At 44.8% G+C, this 25,818-nt stretch overlaps 1 protein-coding gene across 2 annotated transcripts in view; it reads right to left on the bottom strand.

Annotated features, from left to right (window-relative positions):
- Positions 1–9,825: 9,825 nt before the first annotated feature.
- LOC141086552 (gastrin/cholecystokinin-like peptide) overlaps positions 9,826–25,818 on the bottom strand; it is a 93,111-nt gene continuing 77,118 nt past the window's right edge. For both annotated transcript variants that reach the window (XM_073572695.1, XM_073572694.1), the window contains exons 2-3: positions 24,003–24,215; positions 9,826–10,070 (exon numbers count right to left, since the gene is read on the bottom strand). In XM_073572695.1, the coding sequence (XP_073428796.1) occupies positions 9,964–10,070; positions 24,003–24,215 (320 nt within the window). In that variant the 3' untranslated portion in view covers positions 9,826–9,963. The remainder of the gene's footprint in view (positions 10,071–24,002; positions 24,216–25,818) is intronic.

Genomic DNA, 25,818 nt, shown 5'->3' with positions numbered 1-25,818 from the left:
TGGAAAAGACATTATAAGGTACTTAACATCCTCCGACACCTCATGATCACACCTTCTCTCACCTTTCAATTCATTACAAAGTGTTCTATGCACCTTAACTTCTCCTCTCCCATTCCCCAATAAATTTTGATTGCATCATAATCCCTGACATCCCTCATTGTACTCTCCCTCACCTCTATCATTGTTCTACCCCCGCATCCTATCATTGATCTCTCACCCACTCAATCCCCCACATCCCTCATTGTACTGTCACTCACCTCCATCATTGTCCTCCTCGGTATCCCATCATTGTCCTCTCCCCCACCCTCAATCATTGTCTTCTCCCCATCTCCATCATTGTCCTCCCCTACACCTCCATTATTGTCTCTCCCACACCTCCATCATTGTCCTCTCCCACATCTCCATCATTGTCCTCTCCCAGACCTCCATCATTGTCCTCTCCCCCACCTCCATTATTGTTCTCCCCCACTTCCATCTTTGTCCTCCCCACCTCCATCATTCTCCTCTTCCCCACCTACATTCTTGCCTTCTCCCTCACCCCAATCATTGTTCTGTCCCACCACCCCATCATTGCCCTCTCCATCACTTCCATCATTGTCCTCTCCACTACCTCCATCATTGCTCTACCAAACCACCTTCATCATTGCCCTCCCCCTCCTCTATCCCCTAGTGTATTGTTAAAAAACAAACACCACCACCACTCACTTTTCTGCACATTTCTGTGGGCAGCGGAGCTGCAGGGATAGCTCCTTGCCCTCTGCACAAGAGAGAAATCTGGCCATGGCCTCCCCGGAGAAACAGGCCAGATTAGGCTAGTTTCACATTTGCGCTTTTGAGCGCAGCGACGGCCTGGCAACCAAACTGCAGCAGGTTGTGTTTGGCGCTGGTCGGCACACCGTGAAAAGGACGCATGTGCCGCCAAACGCATACTACACACGGCCTGCGCCCCCAGTGATAAAGATGGGGGACACAGGAAGCATGCAGCGTCATGCGCCGGTAGGCGGAGCTACCGGTGGAGGCGCGGCAGGGGGCGGGGCTTAGCGGCGGCCGTGCGCAGGCCGTCGCTGCGCTCAAAAGCACAAATGTGAAACTAGCCTTAACTTCATTATTAGACGCCCTGTAAGGGCCTCCCTGCACCTCTGGGCCCCGCGATGCAGCTGCACCAGTGGTATATCTGCCTCTGCATATAAGAGAATACATCCAGGCAGAACACCTAGGAAAAATGCTATTTGTTATTTACAGAATGGTTCATGATTTGACAGCTATTAACGCTGTGACAGAGTGTGACCCCAAATTGTTCCAAACCCTCATACCATACTGTCACAAATACCAGCAACTTATAGATGTTTTACAGCAATTGATTTCACAACTGCGTTTTTTTTCGTCCCTCTACACCAGGGATAGGGAGCCTATGGCTCAGGAGCCAGATGTGGCCCTTTTGATGGCTGCATCTGGCTCTCAGACAAATCTTTAACAAAAAAAATAATATAATGAGGGAAATAATAATAAAATAATGAAGGAAACAGCTGATTTCCGAAAATGCGTAAGATAAGTTTGGTCCTTATGTAAGGTAACAAGCAGGAACGCTGTATGCAGTGACGGTACGCATGCAGAGCAAGGGTTAACAAGTTTATTTACAGGGGAATACTCCACGCAGGGCGGTAAAGAGTTAAATAGCATAAATGGAAAAGGATGTCGGGAGATAAAGGGTTAGACAGGGGAGACCAACGGTACATTAAGGCAAAGGATTTAACAATAGTTCTGAAAACGGCAGTTCGTTAGCACAGATGTAAGACAGTCCTTAAACTGCAGCTCCTGCTGTGAACTCGATGGCACCGGCAACGGCCGACGCGATGTCCTTATTAACGGGGTCCAGCAAGCAAACAATACCCCTGCTTCTGGTAACAGTGGTCGGTCTCCGGTATCTTCCACTGCCCCTAGTCCATATACTGTCGATGTCTACAAGGTTACGGGCCACGGTACTGTCTAGGCCCGACGTGACTCTTGCACAACTCTCCTGACAGTCTCAATCAAGCGGGCCCACAGTGGCTGATGGTAATATGGGTCACAGTCTTGTACAAGCTCAATGTGGCTCAGCAGGTGTTTAATGGCCCTGTCAGGGTGCAAGTGGGTCGCCCCCGCTGGCTTCACCCAGGGCTATGGGGTACTCGGTACCAGGGGGATGATGTGTCACAGCAGCGGTGACCCGGTCCGTGGCCCTGGGCCCCAATATCAATGGCGGTTGTGTTTGGTGGTAATATAAAGTTCGTGACGCCACCCGTGGTATTTGGCAAGTAAGATGGTAGCCAACGCTGCTTGCAGATCTACTGAGACTGATGGTGTAATGCAGCTAAGATGGTGTAGCTCCCCACAGGTGGAGCTGTAGTCCCAGGGCAGTGTATAGGTGCGATGGAGGAGTGAGTGCACCGAATGGTGTAGATGTTGATACCCCCAATGTGGCGGTGCTGATGCGGGAATGAATGGAGGACACCAGGGCTTGCAGTTTCAAAGCTTTACTCACAGTACTCACAGTTCGTAGTGCACACAGGTGCCCGCTTCGGTACCGTGTCCTCCGGGACAGAGGCCCAGCCGACCTCCAGGCAAGATAGGGCTCTCCCCGCCAGCACCCCTCCAACATGTGCCTTTGCTGAACGACTCCTCTATAGTGCCTATTGGTGTGAAGAACTCCAGCACCGTGGTTCTCTGAGGTTCCTCCTGTCAGATGTTCCTAACAACTCTCTCACTTGTATGACAGACAGCTGTAGCCTGCTTCGGGGACTCCCTTCTCCTGAGTCCCGGCTCTCTATCCGTTTCGCTGTTGTGTCCCAAGTCTTGGATGGGAGTAGTGCATTTACAGCCAACTACTCCACCGGTGTCTTCTGCAGAACCATAAGTATCCATACAACCTCGGGGACCGGGCCCCGGCCGTGCGCTGAGAACCTATAGGCAGGGTTCCTATCCAACCCACTCCTCCTCTCTGTTCTCCTTCCACTTCATTCCGTACTTGTCTTTCTCTCTCTTATGGAAATGCAGGTTACAGTTCTACGTCTCTCTCTTTTCTTCCAGGGACCCTCACTCCTCTCTGAGTGGCTTCCGTCCCGACTGACGTTCTGTCAGCCTGTCCTAACTCTCTCTGGCGGCCCCCTAAAGGACTGACCTCGACTCCCCTCTGGGAGACTGACCTGTAATTTTATCTTTCCCAGTCTTTTTATACTAACTCCACCCACCTCCCAGCACATCTCGTGTTACGAAGCAGGGTTCCACGAAGGGTGCTCTGCTAACCCCCAGCCTGAAACTGCTAGGTGTCCCTGCTGAACTATCCTGTGTGTGGAATGCAGGTGTTGGAGTGTGGCAGGGAGTTCCCACCTTACCTGGATGGTAATTGCAGATACCATTTTATTGAAGAAGATGGCTAAAAGAAAAAAGATGAGGAGTATTGTAGTTTTCAGCATGAATGGACAGAGGAATTCGCCTTTGTGGAGAGAGCAGGTTCTGCAGTGTGTCTAATATGCAAAAGTAATAACGTGTAGGAGAGGTATATGTCACCACAGAGCAGGCAGACCAACAGTAAAAGGGGAAGGTTTATTTACAGGGGATAATACTGGTAAAACAGTATGAAAATGGATATGATATTAACAGATTATATCAACAGCAAAGAGACATATATGGGGTTCAAACAGTAGAAAAGTTATTTTCCTAAGAGACAAACTTATCAGTTCTCAGGGGTCTTGCTTGTAGGGTTCACTCTTGTCCAACGTTGGCACCGAGGCACCAGCGGTGCTTGCATTCCTCTGTCTCTGGGGTCCTCGATGTAGTCCAGCTGGGGTATGAGGGGTTAACGCAGGAGCCAAAGGGGTATGAGGTGGATGATATCCACCTGTGCTCCAAGTCCTTCTCGCTTATGCGACAGCAGTGTTCTCCCATCGAGGTCAGGGGCTCTGCCTTACACAGTCTCTCTTTGCAGGTCACTGTTCCGTCACTGAACGCCCCTCGGTCACAAGGGAGCGTCTCAGCACATAACCCGGTCTCTCTGCGTGGAAGCGTCTGGTTGAGATATGCAGTCTCTCTGTCAGGCAAAGTCTCATCAAGGAGGGGAGTCAGCAGCCTTCCTGGCAGTGCAGTGACAGGCTTCTCGTACTCACTGACCACTGCTTGTGTCCGCGGTCTCTCTGACTGCTGCGGCTGTAACCATTTCCTCTCTCCTCCTGCGTCAGCGTCCTCTCTCCTCTGGTCTCTGCGCTGCTCTGCAGAAAGCGCGCACAGTTTTCCCGCTCCCAGTCCTGCCCCCTTCCTGTACCTGGCTTCAGTCCGGTCCCCTAAAGCATCCCCCGGGGAACCTAACGCCCTGCTCAATGGTTCCGGGCACGGAGCTGGGAAGGCAACTCCCCCTTGGCTCCTTCGGTGCTTCACCCCCTTACACAATGATAAAATTTCATTGATGAAACGGTCAAATATAAAGTGGCACTTTGACACACGCCATACTACATTTGCATCGAAATATCCTGCAGGGGACAGCAGGAAGAAAGCATGTCAAGAGCCACTGTGCAGAGTGCAAGCTAGTCAGCAGCAACTCCGTGTTTGGACCCAACAAGGTGACTGGAATTCGGCTAGCTTTGCTAGTTCTTTAGCAATTGTGAGAAACGGAAAGCCATTCACAGATGGTGAGTACGCCAAAACATTCATGCTTGATGTTGCCAATGAACTTTTTGACGACTTTTCAGATAAAGACAAGATAATAAAATGAATAAAAGACATGCCTCTGTCGGCAAGAATTGTTCACAATCGTACCATCATGATGGCAAATAAAATTGAGGAACACAAGTGAAGGACATAAATGCAGCACCATTCTTTTCTCTCGCTTTGGATGAGTCAACAGACTTAAGCCATTTATCCCAGTTCAGCATGATTGCAAGGTAGGTATGCTGTCGGTGACACACTATGTGAGGAAAGTCTGGCTGTTTTGCCTTTGAAAGGGACAAGAGGGGAGGATTTATTCAAGTCTTTCACTGAGCTTGCTAAAAAAAAAAAATCTACCAATGGATAAACTTATTTCGGTGTGTACTGATGGTGCTCTGTGCATGTTGTGGAAAACCAAAGGATTCGTAACGCTTCCTCGTGAACATGAAAAGAGACCTATCAAGAGTTTTCACAGCATCCTACATCAGGAGGCGCTTTGTGCTCAGATGTGTGGTGAGCAGCTTAGTGAGGTGATATCGCTAGTCATTCAGGTGGTCAACTTTATTGTTGCCTGAGCTTTAACCCCTTAACGACCAAGCCATTTTGTAGGTTAAAGACCAGGCCTTAATTTGGAAATCAGACCACTGTCCCTTTATGTGCTTATAATTCTGGAAAGCTTCAACGGATCCTGCTGATTCTGAGAATATTTTTTCATGACATATGGCTGGAATCGAGAGCGGACGCCATGTCGCGTTTGGAGAACCCCTGATGTACCTAAACAGTGGAAACCCCACATAAGTGACCCCATTTTGGAAACTAAACCCCAAAAACCTCAGAAGAAGTATTGGGATAAAAAAAATCAAAAAACACATCTATATAGCACAATAATTATGACCCCTAAAAATTTACTTTTACTTCAATGATTAAAAACAGATGACAATCCCAACTTATAGGGTCTAGAGCAATAAATCACAGAATAAATATAATCAAAATATCAGGGGCAGCTAAGCTTACCCTAGTGGGCCCTAATACGTCCCTTCCTGACTGTGGAGGTTGGCACCCTAGTTGTTGACGATGTAGCGCCCCCTCTCAATGTCGGTGGCCATAGATAACCCTAAAACACCCTAAACAACACAGAATGATACACAGAAAAAACACAAACATACAGTAAATATACACCCGAAAAAGAAAAAGAATTCCCTAGTGGGGAGACTTGAATAAGTCTTTTAATGAAAAAAGTGCACAAGTGCTGTAAACTTATCTCGTAGTAAAGATCACTATGGGGTACACTTATTTTGGAGTGAAAAATTCTTATTCATGCAGCTATCATACCTTATCTTGTAGTAAAAAGTGCTTATGCTGCAAAAAATAGACAGACCGTGGAATAAATGTCCACAAAAAATAGCTCAAAAAACGTCTACACAAAAAGTCAAATGTCATGAGACCAAAATACAGCATTCATAGGACCAAAACAATAGTCTCACGAAGTAGGAAAAGAAATGCACCATAAGGCACTCATAATTGATCAAATCGAGAGAAGAACCGGAAGCACTCAAAAAAATGGAGTTAAACGAATTAAAAAAAAAAAAAAGAAATGGAGTTACCAGCCTTCCACTGGCCGGTTGCTGCCCAACGGGCCCAAGGGGTGACAGGCAAGTGCTACGTCGTGAAAGAGGCCACACTAAACCCATTTACCCACCATGAGTGGGCAGAGACGCAGGATAGCGACCCAGCAGTCTGTCTAGTGAAGGAGTTACAGACGCAGGCTGACTTGCGCCCCGGTCCAGATGCTCCACAAGAGACTCAACAGTTGTGGAAGGAAAGGGGCAGGCTATTCATCTACGAGGGAAAGCTGTGGCAGAGAAGTGTCAATGCCCGAACTCACGAACTGGTCTGGCAGGTGGTAGTCCCGAAGCGAGATGCGTCAATGGTCTTGGAAGCATACCACGATGGAGCAGGACACTTCGGATGTAAGAAGTTGGAGGCCCTACTTCGAGAGAGATTCTACTGGGCTGGTATGAGGAAAGTCATTGAAGATTGGTGCCGAGAGTGTGGACCATGCAACCTGCGCAGGAAGGACCGTAACAGCCAGCGAGCCCCACTACAGCCAATAATCACCAAGCAGCCACTTGAGTTGGTGACCTTAGACTATGTGATGCTGGTCCCAAGTCGTTCAGGCTATGTCTACGCCCTCACCATTGTTGACCATTACTCAAGATTCCTGGTAATCGTGCCTGTCAAGGACCAAACAGCAAAGACCGTGGCCAAAGCATTTCAACAACACTTTTGTCGACCGCACGGTTACCCTGAACGAGTGCTAACAGACCAAGGCCCAGCCTTTGAAGCAGAAGTGTTCCAGGAGTTCTGTAACCTGTACGGCTGCAAGAAGATCAGGATGACGCCGTACCATCCACAGACAAATGGCATGTGTGAGAAAATGAACCAAGTGGTAATTGACCTATTCAAGACCTTGCCCTTGGAAGAGAGAAACCTGTGGCCAGAGAAGTTGCTGGATCTGGTAGATCTGTACAATCATATCCCTGTAAATTCCACCAACTGTACTCCAGCCTACTTGCTGAGAGCAAGACCTGGCAAGTTACCCATTGACTTGGACATGGGAGTCCTGACAGAGAGGCAGCAGCAGTACCACAAAGTGCATGATTGCGTAGAGAAGAGTCTAGCCCAAGCAAGACAGAAGCAAGAAAGAAGCTACAATCAGCACGCTCTTGCAGTTCCCTTGTCGCCTGGAGAACAGGTACTCAAAAGAAAGAGAGGAGTACACAAACTTGATGATCAGTGGGAAGCTGAACCATATACCATCATGCCTTCAGACGTTTATAACACCAAGGTGTGCCTCATCAGCAAAGATGGAGGAGAAAACTCCACGTCAGTGTCAAGGGATCACTTAAAATCATGCCCTGGCCAACTGAAGGAAAAGATTGGAGATAAGGACATTCTTCAGCCAGTAAAAGAAGAAGAAGAAAAGATCAGCACTGTACTCGGCGAGTTCCCTTCAAATTGGACTAGAGTGACTCAGGCCATAGTAGTGCCCGTTTTGACCTTTCCACAACTGGTAGTGCCAGAAAGAGATGTGGCTCAAGACCAATCTGAAAATCAACGAGCTCAAGCAGCAGATGCCAAACCAGCAGTGGAGCAAGACTATCCTCACCCTGCCAGCAGGGAATCTGCCGTGCCCACAGTGAGCAGAAGTGGTCCTAGAAAATCAGGTATACCCGTGCTACGTAGAGTCACCCATAGCGTACTCAGTAGAGAGCGCACTACACCAGTGGTAGTTAGCACAGTAAATCCGATAAGGTCACCACCAAAACCAGTGCTACATAGGTCTATGCGTACTACCAAAGGCCTACCCCCTATGAGGTTCTGCATATAAGTAGACTGTATACATAGGAAATGTAAATAAGTTAATAATGTTTATAACTTCAACTACCAAGCATATGAGCCTACAGAGACTACTGTAAGAACTTTTGAGCATTCTTATGGACGATTGGGTCACTGGACTCGTAGTGACCAGGACAATGCTTCTAAATAGTTAGCACTAACGACCAGAGAACAAAAATCGTCTGGCGTGGCTGAAGATGTGGTCCAAAAGGGAGACCAGCCATGCTTTGTAGCCCCCCCAAGGACTACGTTGAGGGTTTGAGACGGGTTCCCTCATATTGTACTTTGTCAGGGTGAAAAGGACACCCCATTTCAGGACTTTGCTGAATTTAGATATTTGTTGTTAAAACCTGTAAAAAGTTATGCTTTATTTCTCTTGTATATTTCCTCAGTTCAGGAATACTGAATTGTACTAAGGGGGGAATGTGGCAACCCAGGAGTTTGGTTGCCACAGTGCCCTTACCTCCCTCCCGGGGGGAGTGATGTCATGCCTGGAAGCAAGGAAGGGATCTCTTTATCAGGTAGTTCCAGCATACAATACAGTTCCTGCTACAGGCCAGCAGAGGGAGCTCTAAACCTGACTTCAGGGGAGCTGCTCTTTCTGGTCAGGAGGAGGAAGTTAGAGGTAGTTAATGCTTGAGCAGGGTGAAGAGAGGACGTGCAGAGACGCTGGGGACAGGAGCGATAGCCGAGCTCATCTCCAGGCTTGAGTGCCAGAGCCCGGACACCGGAGTCCAAGGCTGTGTGGGTACTAAAGGTCCCACAGCAGAATACTGTGGACCGGAGGCTGCAGATCCTCTGTCCCCAACTGAGACTCGACGACATAGCGGCACGTGTGAGCCGGAGACGCCATATAGGAGAGATACCTGAAGTAGGCTACAGCTGCCTGTCATGCAAGTGGAGTTCTACCTAAGTAGCAGACACAGATAGGAACTTGATTAGAATCCACAGCAGCAAGTAGCTCAGAGAATAGCAAGTGGAGTTCTACCTAAGTAGCAGACACAGATAGGAACTTGATTAGAGTCCACAGCAGCAAGTAGCTCAGAGAATAGCGCTAGAGAGGAGGCCTGACAACCCACCTGAATAAGGAGATTCCAAAATTGCTTTCAGGCTGACTGCCTCCAGAACCATCTGTAACCTGAGCCCTGGACTGTACCTAAAAGGTAAAGGAAACTTCACTCTGTTGTGTCCTCTAGTTATTCCCGCATCACCTATCCAACTCTGCTACATCTATCATCCTCAAATATATCATCTTCACTAACACAACTGCCCTGGGACAAAAGCTCTGCCTGTGGAGAGCTATACTAACTCTGCTGCATCACCATCAGTCCCAAAGGATCTGCCCTGCAGCGCTGGTCACCTCTGATCAGACACCACAGGTGGCGTCACAAACACTTTATTATAAACATTATTACAAACTCTTTATTCCCTTGTAAATGTCCCCTTTTATTAGATGCTCAGGGCCACGGACCGGGTCACCGCCACTGTGACACTGCCCCTTTAAGAAGCGACCCGGTACCGAGTACCCCACGGCCCTGGCGGGCACTCCACTCGCACTTTACATGACGGATCTATTGTGGAGTCAGATTCATCATGATCTTCTGTAGGCCATGACACCAGTGTGAGCAGAGCTGTGGCATTTTCCAGGAATAAGAGAGTCTTTCTAGATCATACACATCACACCCACTGCAGAGTATAAAATAATGTGGTAAAAGAACATCGGGTTGAAAAATGGACATGAACAAGGAATTTATTCCAACCTCTCTTTATTTTTATTTTTTTTCCGCTTTCCCACATTACCATGCACATCTCATCAGAAATCAGAACAGTATATCAATACTTAAATAATACAGCTCCCCCTATAGTGGCTTTCACAACACTGTGGGCTTAAGATCCTAGGACCTGATCTTCTGCACTTCTGCGCCCAAAGTCCATCCAGCCAGCGTAGTCCCGGTCATGCATGGAGTGGAGGTGGCCTTCAGCATTAGACATTTCTAGGGAGTAAAGTCAATAAGGTTAGGACCTGAATCAAAAGCCGGTACCATGGGTTTTGCAGTGGCTCTTGGCCATGCAGATTTTACATGTAAAATAAATGTGTTTTACCGGTATAACATTATTTCCAAAACACAACCACACGTGTTTTTTGACAATGAAAATGAGTCTCGGAAATCCTCCTAAGGATACAGTTATAGGCTTATGGCGTCTAAGTACACTGGCCCATTAACTATGCATCCTCAGACATGTCAACCTGGGAGAGCCTTTTAAAAAAAATACTTTGAAAAAGAAATCTAGAATTTACAGCTGTGTTCCTTATCTGGGTATGCAGTCACAGATCAAGTGCACCGCAACAGTAACTAGGTTAAACTCTTAAGGCCCCGTCTCACTAAGCAATCTCGGTAGCGAGATCGCTGCTGAGTCACAACTTTTGTGACGTAACAGCGATCTCACCAGCGAGATCGCTGTGTGTGACAGCGATCAGCGAGCGGCCCCCCTGCCGGTATCGCTGATCGCTGGAAGAAACCTCTGGACATTTCTTTGTTCGCTGGTCTCCCGCTGGCCAGCACGCATCGCTGTGTGTGACAGGCGGGAGACCAGCGATCGGGTGTAAAAAATAATAAAAAAAATAAAAAATATAGTTATTCTCACCTTCCGATGTCCCGTTCAGCCATCCTGCCTCTCTCCACGCTCCGGTCCCAGTAAGCCTTTGCACGAATGACCGCGAGACTTTGTTATCCCTCGAGACCGTGACATCTCGCGGTCATTCATGCAAAGGATCACTGGGACCGGAGCGTGGAGAGAGGCAGGATGGCTAAACGGGACGTCGGAAGGTGAGAATAACTATATTTTTTATTTTGATTCTATTTTTTACAGGATGGCCAGCGATGCCGGGCGCGCGGCATCGCTGTGCTGATCGCTGGTGAAGCTGTCTGTGTGACAGCTCACCAGCGATCACATAGCGACTTACCAGCGATCCTGACACCTTCATATCGGTGTCGGGATCGCTGGTAAGTCGCTTAGTGTGACGGGGCCTTTAGGCTAAGTGCCCACGTTGCAGAAATGCTGCGGAAATGTCCGCAGCATTTCCGCAACTCCCCGCCGCGGGTAAAACGCATGCGGAATTCGCATGCATTTTCCCGCAAAAGACAAGTGTTTTGCAAGCGTTTTTAGCTTTCAGAATGCTTGCGCTTTTCCAATCAATTTGAAGCATCGCTTGGAAAAGTGATTGACAGGTTGGTCACACACAAGCATAGTGCTTGACAAGTGTGACCAACTTTTTACTATTGATGACCCTGGGTACCATCCGCACATGAAGCGCTCACTTTACGCATGGTGGGTATAGCCACATGTGTAAAGTCGCCACGATTCCGCAGAAATAATGAACATGCTGCGGGTTTTACCGCTATGTGATTCCGCAGCTGTAAAATCCGCAGCATGGGCACAGTAACTGCGGAATAGCATAAGATTGCATGGGGGTGCGTTTTATTAGTGTTTTTTAAGCGTTTCCGCTGCGGCAGAAAAGCATAAAAAACACAACGTGGGCACATAGCCTTAGGGGTCCTTAAAAATGGGTACCTCCCAGAAAAATCTAGTATGTCGACATTAGAGCTCCCGGTGTCTTACACATCTTATGCTGTTCCTCTAGTTACTAGCGTTCCTACTTTCACACACATCTTATGCTGCTCCTCCTGACACTAGATTTCCTACTGTCACATGCATGTCACTAAGCCTCCTTGCTGTAATATCATGTGAATCCGGGTCACTTGGCACATCTGTTCCTAGAGATTCTGGTCCTGAGTCATTAAAGGGAATATGTCACTTGCTTGCTGCTACCCTATCTGTAGTGTGAACATAAAAATGGCTATTTTGAGTCCATATTGAAATATATAGAATGCATTCAAACCAGCACAGAGCGACATTACTGGTCATACATATACAGACAGATGACAGAGCGGCATTACTGGTCATACATATACAGACAGATGACAGAGCGGCATTACTGGTCATACATATACAGACAGATGACAGAGCGGCATTACTGGTCATACATATACAGACAGATGACAGAGCGGCATTACTGGTCATACATATACAGACAGATGATAGAGCGGCATTACTGGTCATACATATACAGACAGATGACAGAGCGGCATTACTGGTCATACATATACAGACAGATGACAGAGCGGCATTACTGGTCATACATATACAGACAGATGACAGAGCGGCATTACTGGTCATACATATACAGACAGATGACAGAGCGGCATTACTGGTCATACATATACAGACAGATGACAGAGCGACATCACTGGTCATACATATACAGACAGATGACAGAGCGGCATTACTGGTCATACATATACAGACAGATGACAGAGCGGCATTACTGGTCATACATATACAGACAGATGACAGAGCGGCATTACTGGTCATACATATACAGACAGATGACAGAGCGGCATTACTGGTCATACATATACAGACAGATGACAGAGCGGCATTACTGGTCATACATATACAGACAGATGACAGAGCGGCATCACTGGTCATACATATACAGACAGATGACAGAGCGGCATTACTGGTCATACATATACAGACACATGACAGAGCGGCATTACTGGTCATACATATACAGACAGATGATAGAGCGGCATTACTGGTCATACATATACAGACACATGACAGAGCGGCATTACTGGTCATACATATACAGACAGATGATAGAGCGGCATTACTGGTCATACATATACAGACAGATGACAGAGCGGCATTACTGGTCATACATATACAGACAGATGACAGAGCGGCATCACTGGTCATACATATACAGACAGATGACAGAGCGGCATTACTGGTCATACATATACAGACACATGACAGAGCGGCATTACTGGTCATACATATACAGACAGATGATAGAGCGGCATTACTGGTCATACATATACAGACAGATGACAGAGCGGCATCACTGGTCATACATATACAGACACATGACAGAGCGGCATTACTGGTCATACATATACAGACAGATGACAGAGCGGCATTACTGGTCATACATATACAGACAGATGACAGAGCGGCATCACTGGTCATACATATACAGACAGATGACAGAGCGGCATCACTGGTCATACATATACAGACAGATGATAGAGCGGCATTACTGGTCATACATATACAGACAGATGACAGAGCGGCATTACTGGTCATACATATACAGACAGATGACAGAGCGGCATCACTGGTCATACATATACAGACAGATGACAGAGCGGCATCACTGGTCATACATATACAGACAGATGATAGAGCGGCATTACTGGTCATACATATACAGACAGATGACAGAGCGGCATTACTGGTCATACATATACAGACAGATGATAGAGCGGCATTACTAGTCATACATATACAGACAGATGACAGAGCGGCATTACTGGTCATACATATACAGACAGATGACAGAGCGGCATCACTGGTCATACACATACAGACAGATGACAGAGCGGCATTACTGGTCATACATATACAGACACATGACAGAGCGGCATTACTGGTCATACATATACAGACAGATGATAGAGCGGCATTACTGGTCATACATATACAGACAGATGACAGAGCGGCATTACTGGTCATACATATACAGACAGATGACAGAGCGGCATTACTAGTCATACATATACAGACAGATGACAGAGCGGCATTACTAGTCATACATATACAGACAGATGACAGAGCGGCATTACTGGTCATACATATACAGACAGATGACAGAGCGGCATTACTAGTCATACATATACAGACAGATAACAGAACGGCATTACTGGTCATACATATACAGACAGATGACAGAGCGGCATTACTGGTCATACATATACAGACAGATGACAGAGCGGCATTACTGGTCATACATATACAGACAGATGACAGAGCGGCATCACTGGTCATACATATACAGACAGATGACAGAGCGGCATCACTGGTCATACATATACAGACAGATGACAGAGCGGCATTACTGGTCATACATATACAGACAGATGACAGAGCGGCATTACTGGTCATACATATACAGACAGATGACAGAGCGGCATCACTGGTCATACATATACAGACAGATGATAGAGCGGCATTACTGGTCATACATATACAGACAGATGACAGAGCGGCATTACTGGTCATACATATACAGACAGATGACAGAGCGGCATCACTGGTCATACATATACAGACAGATGACAGAGCGGCATCACTGGTCATACATATACAGACAGATGACAGAGCGGCATTACTGGTCATACATATACAGACAGATGACAGAGCGGCATTACTGGTCATACATATACAGACAGATGATAGAGCGGCATTACTAGTCATACATATACAGACAGATGACAGAGCGGCATTACTGGTCATACATATACAGACAGATGACAGAGCGGCATCACTGGTCATACACATACAGACAGATGACAGAGCGGCATTACTGGTCATACATATACAGACACATGACAGAGCGGCATTACTGGTCATACATATACAGACAGATGATAGAGCGGCATTACTGGTCATACATATACAGACAGATGACAGAGCGGCATTACTGGTCATACATATACAGACAGATGACAGAGCGGCATTACTGGTCATACATATACAGACAGATGACAGAGCGGCATTACTAGTCATACATATACAGACAGATGACAGAGCGGCATTACTGGTCATACATATACAGACAGATGACAGAGCGGCATTACTAGTCATACATATACAGACAGATAACAGAACGGCATTACTGGTCATACATATACAGACAGATGACAGAGCGGCATTACTGGTCATACATATACAGACAGATGACAGAGCGGCATTACTGGTCATACATATACAGACAGATGAAAGAGCGGCATTACTGGTCATACATATACAGACAGATGACAGAGCGGCATTACTGGTCATACATATACAGACAGATGACAGAGCGGCATTACTAGTCATACATATACAGACAGATAACAGAACGGCATTACTGGTCATACATATACAGACAGATGACAGAGCGGCATTACTGGTCATACATATACAGACAGATGACAGAGCGGCATTACTGGTCATACATATACAGACAGATGAAAGAGCGGCATTACTGGTCATACATATACAGACAGATGACAGAGCGGCATTACTGGTCATACATATACAGACAGATGATAGAGCGGCATTACTGGTCATACATATACAGACAGATGACAGAGCGGCATTACTGGTCATACATATACAGACAGATGACAGAGCGGCATTACTGGTCATACATATACAGACAGATGATAGAGCGGCATTACTAGTCATACATATACAGACAGATGACAGAGCGGCATCACTGGTCATACATATACAGACAGATGACAGAGCGGCATCACTGGTCATACATATACAGACAGACAATGTTCATAGTGACTAAATCTTGAGAACTGTTTACTCCCATCGTCTAAAGGTTTTTACCTCACAAATAGTCCTATGTTTGAGGTTTGTTATTGTAAAACATTGAGATTTATTTAACCTCGGTCTGCTGTGGACTATATATTATCCTTGGGAACTTTTGAATTGTGTGGGCTTATTGCCCCATTGTCTGATGTTTACCTGTATCTCTTATTCGACTTATCCCAAAGGCTGGCCACTAGAGAGCAAGGGTGAACCAGACTTACACATAGTGCAAATCACTATATAAAGCCAGAGAAACATGACTAAGACAGAAACAGAAAGTTGTGTACCTGTAATTATACGTGTACAGTGTTGTGACACCTGAGTTAGGCTAGTTTCACACTAGCCTTACCAAGCGCAGCGCAGGGCCCCCACTAAGCTCCACCCATGGCCATGCCCCCTCTGGTCAGCTCCTCCTCTGGGCACATGACGCTGCATGCGACCAGTTTACCCTATATTTAGCATTGGATACGCTGGCTGTGCACTGGTATGGTTTTGCCGGTGCATGCGCCCTTTTTGCGCTGCGCCGAGCGCACAAAAATGCAACAGAGTGCGTTTGGAGCACGTCGGCGCAGTGCAAAAAAGGGCGCATGCGCCGGAAAAACTATACCAGTGCACAGCCAGCGTACCCAACGCTAAATGTAGGGTACGCTGGTCGCATACAGCGTCATGCATCCAGAGGAGGAGCTGACCGGAGGGGGCGCGGCAGGGGGCAGAGCTTAGTGGCGGCCCTGCGCTGTGCTTGGTAACGCTAGTGTGAACCTAGCCTAAGTGGGGTCGTCCATGCAGTGTTGTGAATTTTCGAGGGGTTCTCTGTCTTGGTGGTTGCCTCTCTGATATTCCAGGCGAATGATGTTTAAAAAGCTCCTTGGTGATGATGTGAGTATACACATGTGGTCAAAATTGTTGGTACCTCTCGTGTGATGACAGAAAAACCCACAATGGTGACAGAAATAACTTGAATCTGACAAAAGTAATAATATATCAAAAATCTATGAAAATGAACAAATGAAAGTCAGACATTGCTTTTCACCCATGCTTCCACAGAATTAAATAAAAAATAAAACTTATGAAATAGGCCTGGACAGAAATGATGGTACCCTTAACTTAATATTTTGTTGCCCAAACTTTTTGAGGCAATCAAATGATTCCTGTAACTGTCAATGAGACTTCTGCACCTCTCGACAGATATTTTGGCCCACTCCTCAAGAGCAAACTGCTCCAGTTGTCTCGTGTTTGAAGGTTGCCTTTTCCAGATGGCATGTTTCAGCTCTTTCCAAAGATGCTCAATAGGATTTAGGTCAGGGCTGATAGAAGGCCACTTCAGAATAGTCCAAAGTTTTCCTCTTAGCCATTCTTGGGTGTTTTTAACTGTGTGTTTTGGGTCATTATCCTGTTGCAACACCATTGACCTGCAACTGAGACCAAGCTTTCTGATACTGGGCAGCACATTTCTCTCTAGAATCCCCTTGATAGTCTTGAGATTACATTACACTTTGCACAGATTCTAGATACCCTGTGCCAGATGCAGTAAAGCAGCCCCAGAACATAACAGAGCCTCCTCCATGTTTCACAGTAGGGACAGTGTTTTTTTCTTGATATGCTTCATTTTTCTGTCTGTGATCATAGAGCTGATATGCCTTGCCAAAAAGTTCCATTTTTGTCTCATCTGTCCATAGGACATTCTCCCATAAGCTTTGTGGCTTGTCAACATGTAGTTTTGCAAATTCCACTCTTGCTTTTTTATATTTTTTTTCAACAATTGTGTCTTCCGTGTTCATCTTACATGAACTTTGGCTCATACAACCATGTATGGTGCGATCTGACATTGATGTTCCTTGAGCTTGAAGTTCACCTTTAATCTGTGTAGGTTTTTCTGGGCTCTTTTTTACCATTCATATTATCCATCTCTTTGATTTGGCATCAATTTTCCTCCTGTGCCACGTCCATGGAGGATGGCTACAGTTCCATGGATCTTATATTTCAGAATAATATGTGCAACTGTAGTCACAGGAACATCAAGCTGCTTGGAGATGGTCTTATAACTTTTACCTTTAACATGTTTTTCTATAATTTTCTTTCTAATCTCCTGAGACAACTCTTTCCTTCGCTTCCTCTGGTCCAAATTGAGTGTGGTACACACCATGTCAGCAAACAGCACAGTGAGTATCTGTAGCCCTCTATAGAGGTCACTCACTGATTCCAAAATTGTAGACACCTGTGATGCTAATTAGTGGACACACCATGATTTAACATGGCCCTTTTGTCACATTATTTTCAGGGGGACCATCATTTCTGTCCAGGCCTATTTCATGAGTTTTATTTTTTTTTAAATTCTGTGGAAGCATGGTTGAAAAGCAATGTCTGACTTTCATCTGTTCATTTTCATAGATTTTTTATTTATTATTACTTTTGTCAGATTCAAGTTATTTCTGTCACCATTGTGGGTTTTTCTGTCACCACTTGAGGGGTGCCAACAATTTTGACCATGTGTGTATGTACTTAACCTTTGTATGTTAAAATATACAAAAGTGTGCGCAATCATACTATTTAATTTTGTACTTTGAAATAAAATTGCATTATATCGCAAGTAATAGCCTTGTTTAAAGCCGTATCTGAACCTTAGGCTGGTGTAACACTAAATGTATAAAAATCGGTCCAATTCTTACTGCTGAGAGTCGCATGAGTGTAATGCAAGTGTCATGACAGCACAATCCGATTTTTCACACATAGCACCCGATTTAAATCTGAATGCTGTGCGATTGCAATGCGATTTTAACATGAGCTTTTACATAGAGCACTTCTCTGTCATATACACATCGTTTTCAAAGGAAATATTCTTCAAAACACACACACACGTATGTATATACCGTATATACTTGAGTATAAGCCGAGGCACCTAATTTTGCCACAGAAAACTGGGTAAGCTTATTGACTCGAGTATAAGCCGGGCATGCATTGTCCCCTCATCCCTGTCCTGGTAAGCATGGCTCCCCCGTCCCTGTCCTGGTATGCATGGCTCCCCCATCGCTGTCATGGTATGCATGGCTCCCCCATCGCTGTCATGGTATGCATGGCTCCCCGATCCCTGTCATTGTATGCATGGCTCCTCAGTCCCTGTCAATGTATGCATGGCTCCCCGGTACTTTTTCTGCTATACATGGCTCTCTGGTCCCTGCCCTGCTATGCATAGCTGCCCCATCCTATCCTGGTATGCATGGCTCCTTATCCCCTATAATACTCACCCTCCAGCGTGCCCTCAAAGCATCTCGGTGGTCCCGGCGCCTTCGCAGCATCTAGATGGTTTCGGATTCCAGCAGCTCTTCCGGCGTGATCATGTGGCGCCGCTGATTAAGGTTATAAATATGCGCTCTGCGCCTATGGAAGCGGAGACACATGCATATTCATTACCTTAATGAGCGGCGCCGCATGATAGCGCCGGAAGAGCTGCTGGAAGCCGAAACCATTGAGATGCTGCGAAGGCGCCAAGACTACCGAGATGCTGCGAGGGCACGCTGGTGGGTGAGTAGGAGGTCTTCTGGAAGCCAGTGGTTGTCACTATGTGAAGCTATAAGAGAAATGAATATTCTCTTCTTTTTAGCAGCGGGCACAGTTACAGCCGCAGCCGCCGGCTTCTGCCTCCTGTGACCCGCTGCTTTGCCGCTCCCCCTCCCCTGCCGGCTATCTGGACAATTGACTCAGGTATAAGCCGAGGGGGCGTTTTCAGCACAAAAAAAGTGCTGAAAAACTCAACTTATACACGAATATATACAGTATATATATATAAATACAATTAGTACAGCATGTGTGCAACTTACTGTACATGTATTTAATTAATAAAAGATTATTTTTCTGAAAAAAATGGCATGGGCTCCCACATACTTTTCTTAACCAGCAGAGGGAAGGCCTATAGCTGGGGGCCAATGTTTATAGCCTGGGAAGGGGGTAATACCCATGGAGCTTGCCAGGCCATTAATATCAGCTCACAGCTGTATACTGAGCTTTTACTGGCTATTAAAATGGGGGAACCTAAACAAAAATGATATAGGTTCCCCCTATAATTAATAACCAGCAAAGGCTAGGCAGACAGCTGCGGGCTGATATTAATAGCCTAGGAAGGGGCAATGGATATTGGCCACACCCAGGCTATAAACATCACTTGTCAGCCACCGCAGAAAAGGTGCATCGCTAAGATGTGTCAATTCTGGCACTTAACGTTGCTCTTGATGTGAGCTGCCCCATAGGTTAACACTGGGCCAAGTGCTATGTGATGTTTTCTTGCATAGCACTCGACCATATTCTATGATAGTTTGACTCCGGCCTAAGTGTTAAACACTTGGCAATACACTATCTGAGAACAGCATAATATAAGGGTACAGACCCTGATGTCAGCGATGTGTCACTTACTGGGCTGCTTGCTACAGTTTTGATAAACCTCTTTATTTCCTCTCTCACAGCACTGATTGGCAGCTTTCTATGTACACTGTGCATAGGCAGAGAGCTGCCAATCAGTGGTGGGGGGCGAGGTTATACAGAGCTCATGAATATGTAGGCAGACATGGCAGCAGAGTTACTGGTCTTCTATTAATAATCTCCTGCTGATGAAACAGTGATTTTATAAAACCTATAGCAAGCATCCTAGTAAGGGACACATCGCTGGAAACAGGGTCTCTGTCTCTACCAGGGGAGGACATACAGCTGCAGTGGAAGGGGCACAGGATGTGATACATTATACTAGGATGGGGCCCAGGATAGGAGACATTAAAGCAGGAAGGGGCCTAGGATGGGTCACATTATACCAGGATGGGGGACAGTATAAAAGGAAGGGGCTTCGGATAGGGGACATTATACCAGGAAGGGGCTAATGATGGGGAACATTATACCAGGAAGAGGCACATGATGGGGGACATTATACCAGGATTGCGGACATTATCCCAGTACGCTACAAGGACCCATACATCTGATGAACAGGTGGGAGTCCTGGTCCAAATTTTTCTAAATATCTAATAGCATCTGCTCCCAACCTCCAAATTCAAATTCTACTGCAAAGTCTGATGTGTTGGCAGGAAAAGCAAGAGTTTTTGTCGTGTTTTTAACATGCGTGTAAAGAGACTGATTAATTTATATTTATTGGGTGGCGGAATCATAGTTGATGGGGGGCACAATGCTGGCTTATTAATTTATATTTTGAATGGTGCGTGGCTAATAGTATATTAATAGTGGGGCAGATATTTATATTCAGGGGCACAGTGTGGAAGATTTTTTTATTCAGGAGATAAAAGAATATATGCAATTTATGTGAATTTGTTTTTCAGGGCTGCTGTGATCAGTATGATGAGACAAGTCAAGTCCTGGCTAGAAAATGTCAACATGAAGGTCTGACAAGATGGAGAATAAACAACAGAAATGGCTTTAATCAGACGAGACATCAGCAGTAAATCACTGGATGTAAGTATTTATTCTCTATCTATGTTCTATGACTTAATACTGCTGTAAAACAACCTCATTGAGACTGCATTCTCACTTTCAATTGACATGTCTGTGTTCTGCCAGTTTTTTTACCGGATGGCACATGGACCTAGAGTTTCATATATCCATTTACACATCTGTGAACATCAAAGATCCGAGATTGAGATCTGTGAGACTCCGAGCATATCCATAGCTGATCTGATTTTGAGGATCAGAATAGGACACTCTCAGTGGGTCTGTGTGCTGTCCGAGGCAGCGCTCCGACATTGTACACTGTGAGGTAGTGAGGGGAATCATGTATGGGGAACCGTATGTGTCCCCCAGGATGCGCATAGAGGTATACTGGTAACGGTGTGTACGTTTTGTCGGAATGTGGCTGAAGTTGTGGAAATCGCCAGCACCAAATACCCTGACAGTGTGCAGTAAGGATTCAGATGTCAGACGTCACATTAAAGGGAATCTGTCACCAATTTTTAGTGTTTGAACTAATGCCATCACCTTTCTGAGCGCCTGTACTGCATTACTTAATTGTAATTAATGTAACTCTCATACATCATATTATGCCCCTGAAGAAGCAGGGCGAAACGCTCTTCGGGGCCGGAGGCAGGAACTCCATTACTTCTTTACATTTTTTTACACAACAGTTACCCGAAACAGGTATATTAATTGTTTATCAGCAAATCATTTTTGTATTTTGCCAGAGACTTATTTTTGCTGCATATATATAGTACATAGGCATAATACGGTGTAAGAGTGTTACATATATTAAGATGCCATGACCATGTTGACTTTAGCAGGAAAGTTTATAAGCATAAATTCATGTATTTAGAATGAAGAATATTTAGGATTGAGAGTCCTCAGTAGTTGATACCTTTTAATGGCTAACTGAAAAGATGGTAACACATTGCAAGCTTTCGAGACTACTCAGGTCTCTCAATTTAGAATGATCATTTGTATGTATACCCTATGTTTGTTTTAGAAAAGCACAAGCACTTTGTTTTTCTGGGATATATCGCCATCTTGTGGCTATTCACAGCAATAACATTTGTGGATATTGAATGATTTTTTTGTAAAGCAAACTAAAAATTCACTTCTTGTATACCGCCATATTTTGTAGCCATTTGATATAACATTTGCCGTATGTGTGTCTTCTTGCCTTCTAATTCTTTCCAGTACCTATTCCTGAAATTTTTTTAAAGTTTTTTTTTTTTTTAGCATTATATGGAAATAAACAATATGTTTTAATTATTTATTAATTGTCACTTCTATTTTCTTAAAAGTGTCCATCATCCCCTTACTCCCCCATATACCACCAAAAATACCTTTTTATTTTGTCCTACGCGCTATGTAAATGCCTTTTATACAGTCTGATGGGCGTCATTTCTTTCTGACTGTGCCGCCTCTTTGCCCCCAAAAGTTGGCCTCTGGCTTAGATTGATGTGGATGACGGGTCCAGCGTATCCACATAGCTGAAAGAGATCTCGCTCCTGCGCATTAGCATCACCGGCTAGTAGAAGCGCACTGTTCTCTGCCCTACTGCGGGCAGAGCATAAAACATAACTGCGCATGCGCCCGGGAAACTTAATTCTGACTAACTGGTTCTGGTAAAAAGGCGCCGTTCCTGGCATATGCCCAATTATGCAGTAGGACAGAGCTATGTGAGCTATGTGTGCCTACACTAGCCGGCGATGCTAATGCGAAGGCGCGAGATCTCTTTCGGCTATGTAGGTGACACTGGGCACATCAACCGCATCAATCAAAGCCGGAGGATGGCAAAGAGGCGACACAGACGAGAAATGATGCCCATCTGACCGGAATAAAGGCATTTACATAGAGCGCTTAGGGAAAATAAAAAGGTATTTTGGTAGCATAGGCTCAGAAAGGTGGTGGCATTGGTTCACACATTAAAAAACTTGTGACAGGTTCCCTTTAACGCCAAGCCTGGATAACCCCTTTAACTACCAGTATGGTGGTATTAACTCTACGGTATATGCGGTTTATATTTGGCTATAGTCTGGTGGTGTGTATCTGTTATATAGCAATATTGTTATTGCGGTAGTATTATTATTATTATTATTATTAATCAATCTTACATAGCAGTATAATTGGTATTATTAGAAATATCCGTCTTGTAGTAAATCTTGATTTCCTCCAGGAAGGTAATTGTTAGTAATGGGTATGCCCATCTGGGACTGCATGGGGCTGTGTGACCACAGATGCCACATCTGAATTTCAGTCCCAGTCCGTCCCTGCCCTGTATACAGTCTACGTTCTTGTTATATATAGCGCTGTCCTTAATTACATAGTTTCCTATTTTATATAACACCATCTCTTATTACATAATCCTCTCTTGTTAGATGTAAAATGACTGCTGATGGAGCAGCCGGTGACCAGAAGACCAGTCCATCAGCTCCTTTCATCAGAGAAGAAGCTTTCCCATGCTCCATCAGCCATCATTGCATTTATGTCTAACAAAAGAACACTACAGTACAGTGGAATGTAAAAGTTTGGGCACCTCTGGTCAAAATTCCTGTTACTGTGAACAGTTAGGCAAGTTGAAGATGAAATGATCTCTAAAAGACCTGAAGTTAAAGATGACATATTAGATAATGATCCTAAACACATGTCACTATAGACTACGTCAAATGCTGCTCTCAGGTTAAGTGGCAAAAACCTTCTAACACATTTTCTTTAAGCATTTTTTTTCTAGGATTCAGGTGTAAAACTGTCTAAAGCATCACAAAGTGCAGCGGCGGTTTTGCCAGCACAGACTTTTTGAAAATTGGGCAGAACTTAACCAGTAGGGGGCGTGATCAAGTGCAGCCAACAAACTCCTCATTATTTATAAAAAAAAATGTCCTACAGCCCCTGATTGGAGAAGATTTCATGAGCCTAATTCATTAAGAGGAGCACTGTGAATATTGGGTAAGGGAATGGGTGTTTTGTCCCGTCTGTCGATCATTTACCTGCTAAGAGCTGCGGGAGAAGTTGTGACATCATCAGCTGCTTCTGTTCATGGGACAGGGATGCAAGGAGGTCCCGTCTGCTGACTTCAGAAGGAAAGGGGACCTTCTTCTGTGGGCCATACCTTGCTGATTGCTGTTCTGCCATTGGTCTACAAAGGGCAGCCGTCGCCAGTACGGCTAACAGAATAGTAACACAAACTCTTCTGTCCATTTCTGAAATACAAGAACATCAGATCATTGTGGCTTTTGCTGCCACCTGGTGCACATAAAAGTGTATGGATCAAGCACAATAAATAGATACAATTAATACCTCTTTATATAAAAATGTCCCAGAAGCATGACCCTACATAAGTATCAGGTTGACCTGCAGGACCAACTTATTCCTACTCATTCCATATATCTAGTGCAATTATCAGTTTGTTGGTTCTAGAATTGTTAAAGGGATTCCCAGTGTTCGATTATGCAATTAAAAGGTGGGTTATAGATAATTTAGTGAAAAAAATTTATAATTGGTGGAGAAAGGTTGAAATTCATGGACCTAGGTCTTTTTTCAAGCTATGTAATAATTGACATTTAATAGATATTAAAGGAAGCAAACCTATAAGATACCTTCTTCTAAATACTTGTAGACCAAGGATCTCCCATTCAGGGACCACAATAGTTAATGGATAACTGAGTTTTATTACCTTTTTAGAGACCCCATTCAGGTGGCTTTGACTGATGTGGGACTTGTGCTCAGGACTAACCATTAATAGAAAATATTGCTCCAAACTGAGAAAATTCACCAGAAGGGATAAAACATTAGAAATAGACCGCATGGCTGAAAAGAAAAAAATGTAGAGAAGGGTTCTTTCATTTCACCACGCATTTCGATGCCATTCTGGCATCTTTTTCAAGTAAAAAAAAAGCGATAGTTAAAACATACTGACACACAGCGCCAACGCCAAGATGGAGCTGTCTGACCATACATGGTGATGTTTGAAAGAATATAGAGATGGAGATATGTATGAATAAACATGTGTACTTGAATGAGAAAAGAAGAACCAAATAAAATATAAAAAATGGTGAGGAAATAAGACAATCACAGAAATCGATCTGGGACAGAAGAAGCAAAATGAAGGGAGAAAGCAAGCGGCGCTGACAGCAGGAGCCACGGAGTGATCAACATGTTAGGGCAGGTTAGGATAGGATATGGGTTGAACTAGATGAACTTAAAGTCTTCCTTCAACCTTAATAACTATGTTACTATGTTACTATCTGTAAAGTTAGGATCAATAACTAGGAAAGTATCAGACGAGGAGAAAAAGGTTCGGGAGAGAAAGAAGGGGGAAGTATGTAGTAGAGGCGGAATTGGCGGAGTGGATAAAGAGATAGGAAGGGTGAAAGTGCTGATGAATGAAAGTTCTAGCTGGACAACTAAGGTAGGGGAATATTGTGCGTTTGTGAGCTTTTTTTGACCCAGTAAGCACATTTTTGGAGAAATCGTGGATAGAAGGTTCGGGGAGAATAGACCCTGCATCTATTTGAGATAACTAATTGTTGGTCAGTGAACTCTCTCTATGTTCTTTATATTTTTACATTAATAGTACCATGAACTACATCAAGGACTCATAATAGCCATGTTTACCAACCTAACAACTAGCTGACTAGAAACCCACAGGACTTATAACATTTTACTATACCTTTGTCCCTTTTTTGCTATATTTTCTTAAAATTCTTTTGTGACGTTTGTCTATTATATACATTCTATGAGAATGCTCTATTATGTATTCATATGTTTAACTATAAACACCTTATATTGTTCTTACAATATTCT

The sequence above is a fragment of the Dendrobates tinctorius genome, unplaced genomic scaffold, assembly GCF_039654945.1.
Source record: "Dendrobates tinctorius isolate UK_male_01 unplaced genomic scaffold, ASM3965494v1 ptg000032l, whole genome shotgun sequence".
Taxonomy (NCBI): domain Eukaryota; kingdom Metazoa; phylum Chordata; class Amphibia; order Anura; family Dendrobatidae; genus Dendrobates; species Dendrobates tinctorius.
This window is presented reverse-complemented; position numbering and strand designations above follow the sequence as displayed.